The 11,756-nt window shown below is 32.8% G+C and overlaps 1 protein-coding gene across 1 annotated transcript; it reads left to right on the forward strand.

Annotated features, from left to right (window-relative positions):
* Positions 1–622: 622 nt before the first annotated feature.
* On the forward strand, positions 623–1,902 carry N7516_010004 (polysaccharide lyase family 1 protein; the record flags this gene model as incomplete). Its single annotated transcript, XM_057222723.1, has 3 exons — positions 623–1,192; positions 1,254–1,422; positions 1,496–1,902. 3 exons carry the CDS (start codon positions 623–625, stop codon positions 1,900–1,902), a joined length of 1,146 nt encoding a protein of 381 aa, XP_057069944.1.
* Between the last annotated feature and the right edge of the window lie 9,854 nt (positions 1,903–11,756).

An 11,756-nucleotide genomic window follows, 5' to 3' on the forward strand; every position in this document is an offset into this window, starting at 1 on the left:
AGAACCAAGGGCAATTGGCTTTGTCTCAGATCCAGGCGCTAGCGCGCCCATTCTAGCAGATACGGGGTATAGATCGTCTCTTTCCCCTGTAGATCCCTGCTGCAGTGGCCACTAGAATGGCAATTTTCCGAAACTTTCTCCGTATATGTGGGTCAAACATTGAGAATACTATATGCAGAGGATGTGTTCGCGTCCTCAGGATAGACTAAATTTACGACAACGCGAATGGTATTGCATTTTAAAGATTATTTGTGGAGAAGTTAATAAGGACATTGTTTGGTATATGGTCAAGTGAGTGCGGAGTACTCCGTAGTTTCATATCCATAGGTAGACATCACATGCCAAAGACATGTTGGCTAGTTAACTAACTAAACCTATGAGGAACATGTCGAATATTGCAGTATCAGCTCACAGCCCCACTTAAACTACAATAAAGCCAGGTTTCATATAAAAATTTCCGTCACCTCATTTGAGACACTTTCGACAAGTCTCGACAAAATGCAACAGCAATCTTGGCAGGACCCAGGCTTAAGAAGTGCCACTGCCTCTAGTAAACGTCAATTATTTATTCTATCTAAGTGAACCATTTTTGCCAAGCATCTTCTCAGTCATTGCCGTCAACATGAAATTCAGCTTTGCTCTATTCTTCGCGGCTGTGGCAGTTGCAGACAGCCCAGCCAAGAGGGCCGGTACGATCTCTGTTGCTGGCTCGCCCCCAGGGTTCGCATCCGGAGTCACCGGAGGTGGAAAAGCGGCGCCAGTTTATCCTACCGATGTCAAGAATCTAATCGAGCTTCTGGGTTCTGATGATCCTCAGGTCATCGTTATCGACAAGACATTCAACTTCATCGGAACGGAAGGAACAACGAAGGGAACCATTTGCAAGTCATATGGCGCCTTTGAAGACGGTTGCCAGTCCACGATCGATATCGGAAAAGGGTGCGATGGTAAACAGTCCGAGCAGTATGAGTGGGATACTGCTGCAGTCGAAGGAATCCGTGTCCACTCAGACAAGACGATCATCGGAGTCGGAAACAAGGGCGTCCTCCTCGGCAAAGGCTTGAGAATCGTCGAAGCCTCCAACATCATTATCCAGAACATCATGATCACCAACCTTAACCCACAGCTGGTCTGGGGTGGTGATGCGATCACACTCTCCAACACTTCTAATGTCTGGGTTGACCATGTTACGGTTAGTCAAGCTTTCCCTGATATTGGCTTTATTGAATACTAACTAGACTGGCTATAACTAGACTCAATACGCTGGTCGTTGTCACTACGTCTTCGGTCAAGAAGCGAACGCTCATGTTACTGTCTCCAACAGCTTCATCAATGGCGCAACCAATTTCTCTACTTCGTGCGACGGACAACAATACTGGGGATTGGAACTTGTCGGGGCTGACGACCAGATCACGTTTGCAAGTAAGTGTTTCGAACCACACTTCCCTGATCCCCGTCTATACGAACCTAGGAGACATTAACATCTGTCTGCTAGACAACTACGTATACCGCACATCGGGCCGCAGCCCTGCACTGAGCGGCAAGACTCTATTCCATGCCGTCAACAGCGTGTGGGAGGATAACACCGGCCACGCACTCGAGGGCACCGATGATGGCCAAGGTCTCTTTGAAGGCTGTGTCTTTAACAATGTCAAACAAATTGTCGGGGATTTCGTCGGCCAACTCTTTAGCTCCCCGGATGCTACTGCAAACAAAGCATGCTCCGCTGCGCTGAAGAGGGACTGCGTGTCGAATATTCAAGTTGAGAGTGGTCCTTTTACGAATGCGGATACCAAGTTCTTCTCTAACTTCGACGGTCTCACCGTCGCAACTGCAAGTGCAGCCTCGGCGGCCCAGGCAAGCGTCCCAACCACTGCCGGAAACACCCTTAACAATGCCTAATCGCGAAGAAGAGCGGGATCACACAGAAGAGGAAGGATAGAAGATTGAGCCGAGTAAGAGGAAAAAAGGCTGAGAGGGGGTGACCTGGCTGTTGTGTGGGATGAACAGGAGAAGCAGGGTTCATATAGAAAAGAGTGGCCTCTAAGGACAACCTTGGAAACACGGCGCGCTTAGTAATTCAGTTTATACATATCGACCACCTTGACTCTTCGCTAATAGCCTAAGACAATTTGTAGGTGGCGTGAAGGGGCCACATAAGTGACTTGGTATACACGAAGTGGATCATTTGATTTAACAGCTTGGACTACTTATTAGGGTTTAGTGACCGTTGGCGAACTGGGGAAGATATGCGGGGAAGATGTGAAGAGAGTGAGAGTGCTTATGTCGGATTGGGTACGAGACTTCCATATGTCGATTATGAAGATATCCCGAGGTCTTCTCAAGTGCTGACAAACACCGACCGACGCCAAGACCTACCACGGGCGACTAAGTGGACCATCCAAACATAACTCTCTCATTGGTTATTACCTCACCGCCAATTTCATTACCGCCTTCTTGAAGCATTTGTATGTTGTATACAAATAAAAAGCTTCGTTTTAGACACTTGCAAACCGCCATAAAACATAAAGATATCTATATCTATATGCTGATAAGAAGCCTTATTTTGACACTTGCGAACCGCCACAAAATGCCGTGGAGATATCTATATTTGTATACTAATAAAAGGCTTCATTTTTGATACTTGCATACCGCCACAAAATATCGAGATATCGAAATTTGTATACTGGTAAAAGGCTTTATTTTTGACACTTGCAAACGCTAGCAAAATCAGGCTATTTTGATTATTTTGATTATTTGATTTTGAAATTTCAAGGGAGGTGTTCTGGTCTAGCCGCTAGGCAAAAGCTAGGCATCAAGGTATCAACATTTACTACCGCTGTATATACGAAGTGTCAATTTTATAATAAATATACCAATTGATTTTATCTCGCCTAGGTATTTTAATGAATGAATGAATGCCCGTCTAAAATAAAGTAGAAGGTGAACTAATAATAATTCAGTCAAAGGTGGCATACTAGTTAACTATAGATTCAACATGGTACTTGTGAAGTGAGAGTGGATCTAAATTACTGCCTGGCAATATAAACCAATGAGAGAGTTATGTTTGGATGGTCCATTTAGTCGCCCGTCGGGTTCCAGCCCGGGGATACTCGAAAAAAAGATCCGGGATACCCGCCAAGCCTGCTTATATCATCATCCAATATTGAGTACGTGCTAGGTCGCGGACCTTAGGGATACCCAAATTCATTTGATTATATAAAATATATTTAGTCCAATCATACCAACCCTTAGCGTAGCCCTATACCACACTAAAATATACTATAACTACTTAGTATATCTTATATATCCTAAATACTATAAAATATCTTTTATTTACTCACTTTTTAATATTATTTCTATATTAATTCTAGGTTATAATATATTTCGTATAATATTAGTATCTTCTAGTATTGTGATCCCAGAGGCCACTTATGTAACTAGATTTGCATCATTGGCCCTTGTGCATGTCCGTACAAGACATGCCAAGGCCCGAACCTACACGTTCGGGTGCTATGGGCACCCGTACTAGTAGGGTATTTAGATATTAGTATTCCTAACATAATAGAAACCATACGATACTTCACGAATCTTATCTAGTAGCATATCGGTATAAGCTACCTCCTATAGTAGCCTAGGGAGGTATAAGATAGTATCTCTAGAAGGTCTAATCGGACCTAAGAGATACTAATTAATACCCTCTCGTACTATCCCGATAACGATCTAGCGGACCTACTAGGCTAAATATAAAGATACTATAGAAAATATTTTAACTACTCTACTATCTAAAAATAAGGGAATAGCTTCTACCCCGGAAAAAGAGAAGAAAAAGGGGTCCTAAAAACCCCCGAACGGAGAGGGGAAGTAAACCCTAACGGCCCTATAGACCGATAAGGAGTAGAAAATAACTATAATAATACTATATATACTATATTTAGCGGAAAAAGATCTATATTTAGGCGCTATTATAAGAAGATAATAGCCTCCTAATCTAATAAAGGGAAAAATAGATTTAGAAAAATCACTTTTCTCTTAAGATAGAACTATTTAAATCTAATCGAAATAGCTAAGAATATCTCCTAGTAAATACTTAAGACTTAAGTCTACTCTCGGCTTAGTCTAGAGATAAATAAAGCGCTTAATATCTTAACCGAAAAAGAACGAGATATATTTATCGAATTATATATTATAATTAACTAAGGACGCGTCGATCTTATTATTATATAAGCTATATAAAGGGTTAGGATATCCTAATAGAGATAAGCCGAAGCGGCGTAGCTTATAATAGCTATCGAAGCTATTAATATAACCTAAGCTAAGATAGTCTAGCTTATTATATCTTTTAACGCTATTATAGCGGCTTTTAATACTATTAAGAAGGCCCCTTAAAGACCTCCCTCTTTTTAAGAAGAAGGTAGGATAGCTCTAAACGCTTCTATATAGATCTAAATTCCGATATCTAAGAATATTATAGGTATAGATAAAGAGACCTAGAAAAGGTTCTTAAATAATCTTAGGGTAATTAATAACTTCGACGGGATAATCCTTAATAACGTTATATATAAATAGACGCGCGACTATAACTAGTACTTTTAGGAACTATTTAAGCTTACTAGATATAACTCTTCTAATTAAGTAAAGATCTTATATATATCCGGAAAGCTAGTAAGACTTATAAGGTAACGATTAGAATAATATAAGAAATACCGCGCCCTTTTCTAGCTCGAAATCTTCGAGATATAGTTAGACTTTAAAGTATAGCTCTAATAGGAGTTCGCGAAGTACCTATCTATTAAGAAGTTATATAAATAGTATAAATCGATTAAGTAAAGAAACTAATTAATCTAAGAATATACTTCTAATCTCTAATAAGTTATTTTTAATCTAGACTAGAATATTCCGGACTTAATATTTATCTAATAATTTATAATTAGAATAAAATCTCTTTATTAAGCTAAATAGGTAGAAAAATAGGATTAGTCTAAAAAATTTTAAGATATTATTATTTTATTCGCCTAATATAAATAAGAATAGGCTATCGCTTATTAATATAAGATTACTTCCCGCTACTTTAATATAATAAATATCGATAATAAGATTTTTATAGCTATAGATTTATCTACCTAGCTAGCTATAGATTCGAAAGAGATCTAAGAATATTATAATTATAAAAAGAAGGATTATTTAGCCTATAATTACTACTAAATAAAGATAGAAGAGACTAAATAAAAATAAAAGGCTATCTTTAAACGGTCTATAAAAAACTAGTATAGCCGTATAATATAAAAGCCCTCGTCGGCTATCTTAATAAGACTCCCGAACTATTATAATTTAATATAGATAACGTTCTCGATCTTAGTTATTATATAAATATATCTAGATAGGCTTAGCTAGAGCTCTCTAAATAATAGAGAACCTTATTATCTCTCTTAGCCTCGCTTAACGTATTTAATAACTCTCTTATATTCTATTAAGATAAAATTAAGACGAGAAACCGATAGACTACCCTTATCTATATACTTCTCGATAATAGAGCTAGCGATATATTCGTCTTATCTCGGGTACTCTAGAAACTTAGTATATAGATTTAGATCCGGAAATCTAAGATACTTTTAATAGTTACTATTATAAATAGTAAATAACTAACTACTAAAGGATTCGTAATCCTTCTAACTAAGATTAGTAATTAAATAGGATAGATTAAAGCCTAAATACTTCTTATAGAGTACGATATTATCCTAGGGTAGGATTTCTTTAAAATTAAAAATTTATATATTAATTAGTAAATCTCGATTATAATCCTTATAAATTATAATTACCGGACCTATAATATTTATCCTATAAATAATAACCGAACGATTTATACCGGAAAGACCTATACTAATTTAATATTTATCTAGTAGATATACTAGTTCCTTTAAAAGAAAAATTATAAAGGATATCTCTTTATAGTCCGTTATATAAGTAAAGAATCTAAAAGATCTAAATCGGAACTACTAATCTATAATAATCCTAGAATTTAATAGATTCTAATAAAATATAAAAGATTATTCCGGGTAAAACTATCTATAGCCCTTCTACTAGAATATAATATAGCTTATAAAGTTTATATTAGTACGAACTAACTTATTAATATTAATACCTATAGTCTTTTTATAGAGAAGCTCGATAAATAGACTAAATAAATTAAAAAACTTCTCTAAAAAGACCTAATCCGATAGTCGAGTAGCGCCTAGGGTTTCTTAGTAGTATTTATAAAAAAGCTATATAGGAAATAGCGTATATATATTAATTATTAGGCCCTTAATTCTATAATAGAGAAAAATAGATACCCGCTTCTATAAATCTATAAGCTTCTAAATATTATTAGAAACGCCTAAATCCTATCGAAAATCGATTTAATAGCCGGATACTAGTAAATCTATATAAGATAAAGGTCGGTTAAAAAGATAGCTTTTAATATAATCTAAAGTAAGTATAAATAACTAGCTATACCGTTCGGGCTTTATAACGCCTCTATTATATTCTAATTAATTATAAATAATATATTACGCCCTCTTTTAGGTTATAATATAATAGTCTATTTAGACGATATCCTAATCTTCTCTAATTTAATAGAGGAATATCGGAAATATCTTAAGTAGGTACTAATACTACTAGGCGAATAAGAATTATACGCTTTACCTACGAAATATATATTTATAATACGCGAACTCGAATTTTATAGTTATATTATTAGTAATAGAAATATATAGCCCCTTTTAGCTAAGATCGAAGCTATATAAATCTAGCCGCGGCTAAAAACTATTTATAACGTCCGATAATTCTTAGATTTAGCTATTTACTACTATAGATTTATTTATAACTTCTTAAAGGTATATATACCCTTTTATAAACTTTTAAAAGAAAGCGATAGTATCTTTAGGAAGTAGAAATTCCGCCCGATTATATAGACGGAAGCCTATAAAAATATATTCCGGAAGATAAAAGATCTTCTAATATCTATCCTAGTTCTAAAATAGCTAGATCGGAATAAACTATATATTATCGAAATAGATATCTCTAAATAGGCTATCGGAATAGTCTTTATATAAAAAGATAATAATAATAAGCTATATCTAATAGTATATAATAGCCGGAAACTCTATAGAGCGGAGTTAAACTACCTAGTTTATAAGAAGGAACTATTAATTATTAAAGAAGTAATCTATATATAGGATAGGTATATCGATAGGGATCGCTTTAAAACTATTATTATTACTAATAATACTAATTTATAATATCTTAATATTATATAGGAGTATAGTAAGAGGCTTACGCGATAGATCGCGGAGTTTTAATAATACTACCTAATAATATAATATCGAAAAAATACCGAAAATATTGTTATAGACGCTATTAGTCGCCGCCCTAATCTAATCGGAACTATATCTACTAATATTAGCCTTAAACAACCTATTTAGGATATATATCTCGCTATTATAATAATAGTATAAGATATTCTAGAAGAAGAATAACTAGCGGCTACGATTTAGTTCTTAGAGGATAATATAAAATCTAAAGATAAAGCTATAAAATAAGCTATAAAGAAATACGCCGATAAATTTAGTTTTTAAAATATATATATATTTATATAGGCCTTGTTAGGGGAGAATCGATAATTACTTTTTATATATAATAATAGAGTAATCTCTTTATATCTAGAACTATCTTTCCGAGCCGAACTTTTATAAATAATATATTATAAGTTCGGCTATCTTAGCTATCTAAGCCTAAATAGTATTATCCGACCCTAAGAATAGTAGCCGGCTATATAAGCGGATATTAAGAAATCTATTAAAGAATATATAAACTATTAAGTATCTTAGGGGTCCCGAAAAGACTTATAAAGAGAAGTAGCTTAATATATAGTAATAAATAGTATCTAGCTATTTAAAAGATAAGGAATCGATCTAATTAGACCCCTTCTAATTATATTAAATAAAAATTAGTAGATTATTATAGCGATTAATTATATAATAGGCTAACTAGTCGCCTAAGTAATCCTTAATACTATCGAAGAAACCCTTATAAAGTTTTTATTCTATAATATTTATATATATTATAGCGTATTTAATAAACTACTTTTAGATAATAATATAAACCTTCTATCCGGAGTAGTAAAATACTTTATAGGCCTTTTTAAAGCCTACTATAGAATAATTATACTATACTATCTCTATATAAATAAAAAAATAGAAAATTTTAATAGCCTAATTAGCCGGATACTTATAAAATACTTTATAAGAAAGCCTATAAGACTATAGGATAAATATCTTACTAAAATAGTATTCGCGGTATATATATAGGAATATACTATTACGAAAATAAGTCTTTTCTTTTTAATTTATAGCGTATATCTATATATTGCCGCTAATAATAATAACTAACTAGGGGTTTAAATAAATTTAGATAAGGACGAGTAAATCTAGTAGCTTATAGATACTTATTTAAAGGCGAACGAACTATTACTTATCTATATAATTAAAAAGTAAAAGATTCGGGATTTAGTAGTTACGAAAATAAGCTTTAAACTAGATAATTAGATTTTAATTCGAAATAAATCGAAATAAAAATTTAAGAGTATATAGTTCGGCCTATATTAGGTCGTATAGGCCTATCTATTTAATATATATATCTTAGCCTAATTAGACGGACGTATATTTAGGAATCTAATTAATACGCGCGCTTAATAGACGCGAATATTAGCGAAGATCCTAGTTTATAGGCCTCTCTAGCTAGCCGCTTAGTCTTATAGTAAGCCGGATAAAAGATCGGCTATCCCGAGGAACTCTATAAGATCCTCGATAAAATTAAACCCTCTTTACCGATATATTCGGACCTATCTATATTTATACGTTAAAAATAGTAGGAATTTAGATAATTAGGAGCCTCTACTAAATTCCTAGAAGAGGAAGTTATAGCTAAATATATTATTATAAAGGTATAAGTAGTTATATATAAAAAATAGTCTAAAGAAACTATTAATAAAGTATCTAAGTAAGGCTTATTAGATATAGACGAGTAGGACTTAGAAGCGAACGACTATAAATCCGAAGATTTATAAATAAATAATTCCTTAAGGTACGAATCGGTAGAGGATATTTATTAAAAATCTATAGAAAACTTAGTTCGGATAGTAAGCCTATTTATAGTTATTATTTTACTACTATTAAAAGATATTCGAAGAGCTTATAATAAAAGAAGCTAGAGAAATCGAATAATTCGAATTATATTACTTATATAATAATATAAAAGGAGCCGCTTAGAAGGGGTAAAGCTTAGAAAATATCGCTAAACCGCGGCTATAAAGATATAAATATCTTAAAAAAAGATTAATATATAAAAAAGGGGTCCGAACGACCTTAAATAAAATACCGCTACTAACTAACGTTAGAAGATATCTATAGATTCTTCCGAATTAGCCTTAGAATTATTAGATTCTAATTTCTTAGTATTATCCGCCTTATCCTACTAGCCTTAGAAAATAGTAAATTCCTATATAAACTAGTAATTATACTATATACGCCGGCGTACCTCCCGGATATAATTAAAAGACTCTATAAAATACTCCTTATTCTTATTATAATAAATCTTCGGCTAGTCTAATAGATTAGTATAAAGATTCGAATTAAAAATAGGACTAGAATAGGGAGTAGTATTTATACGGGTAGGGGGATTAAGATCTTTACTCTTTTTATCTTTAGTTTTTTTATAGACTAGCGCTATAATAATAGATATAAGAGCTATACGCTTCTTACTAGCCTTAGTAGTATCCTAAACGGCCTTATATATCTTTATAGGCGTTAGAGTAGCCTTAATAATAATAGCTTTTTTTTTATCTATAGTTTTTTCCTTACCCTTATTCTTCTTCTTATCTATACTAGCCGGTCTAGATATAATATTATTATTATCTAGTATAATTAGAACTAGGCCGATAGCTATAGCCTTCTTTTTTTAGCGGGATAATAGATAACGATATAGCGGGCTATTATAGGCTTATCCTTAAAAAGATTATCTAGTTAATAGAATTATAGGAGATCGTATACTTATTTTAGGATATTAGTAGCGGGGCCTAAAGTATCTATAATTATATTAATAACTATATAAAATAAATTAGATCTAAGGAACTTATATAAGGAATACTTACTACCGGTACTAGAATACTAGTAGTTTATATAGGCTAGATTCTACTAAATATCTAGACCCTCTAAGAAAACTAAATAATAGGACCCTTATAATCTATTATTATAGGCGTAAGGCTTATATATCCTACTAATAGGAGCTAAATAGCTAATTAGCTAATTAAGCGCGGTCTATATATAATTAATAGTATTTAAATAGATAGGCTTATTAATCCGCTAATTAAATATAGCCCGCTTAGTATTAATCCGGCGCTATATATTATCCGCCGGTATAGCGGATAATTTAATAAGTATAGATAGACCGGCGCTATTATAACCGGTACCTATAAAATAATAATTAGCTTTATATAGATAAAATAGAAGGAGTTAGATATACTATCGTCTATCTATATAGCCTAATAGACGTTACTAATAATAATAAATAGTAAAAGATAAGACTAGCTTCTTATACTATTATACTAGAGTAGACTAGGAAGAGTAATACTAGGAATAAGCGTAGCTATCTTAGCTATCGGTATAGTAGCTTTAGCTATAGGCCTAGTAACTTTAGTAATAAGTCTAATTAGACTAAGAACTACTATAATAGTAGTATTAGTAGTCCTAATAGGTCTAGGAATAATTATAATTATAAGATCGCTATTAGTAGACGCTAAGTTAATTATAGCTAGAGATTATATCTTTATCTTTACTATCTATTTTAATATTTATATCTATAGTCTCTACTAGCTCCCCTTCGTCTTTACCCGAGCCGACTTTATTACTACTCTTCTTATCTTATTCTTTATTATTATTATCCGAACTATTATCCCTATTATCCTTAAGGACTATAAGCGGTTTAGGCTCTATATATTTAGCCGTCTAAAAGATAATCTAGGCCGAGGACTAAGTTATAATAGATATAGAAAGGGTAGAACTATTTATAATTAAATAAAAAAAGATAAAAATTAATAAAAATCGATTAAAAAAAAGAAAGAAACTAAGAATTTAAAAGCGAAAGAGAGAAGAAGAGAATTAATAAGTAGAGATTTAATAATAATCTACTAAGATAGACTAATCCTATTTATACTAGTTTAATTATAGATCTATAAGAATTATACCGAGTTTATATTACCTATATTAAATCTATCTTCGATATAAATCTACCCCTTTATCTCTTTATCTCTCTTCTTAATAACTTACTACTATTATATCTTATATATTTTAACTATTTTATTACTTTATCGTCCGAAACGACTTAATATCTAGGTATAAAAGATCTCGAATAAATCTTTATAAAGTTATTCTTAGTCTTACTTAGCCGAACTTTTCTTTATTAAAAGATAATATATTCCGATATCCCCGAACGGATATAGATATACCTAAATACTTCCCTTTATTAATATCCTAATATACCCTATTATCCCCGATAGACTTAGTATATCCGAAAACCCCCTTTATTACCGCCTCTAGGGCCTATACGTCTACTTACCTATTTTATTCGAAGAAACGGAGGGCCGTTTCTAGTTCGGTAGGGGAGGATATAATCCTAGAGGCCACTTATATAACTAGATTTGTATCATTAGCCCTTATATA

The sequence above is a fragment of the Penicillium verrucosum genome (assembly GCF_028828655.1).
Source record: "Penicillium verrucosum strain IBT 35672 chromosome Unknown utg000004l_segment0_segment0, whole genome shotgun sequence".
Lineage (NCBI taxonomy): Eukaryota > Fungi > Ascomycota > Eurotiomycetes > Eurotiales > Aspergillaceae > Penicillium > Penicillium verrucosum.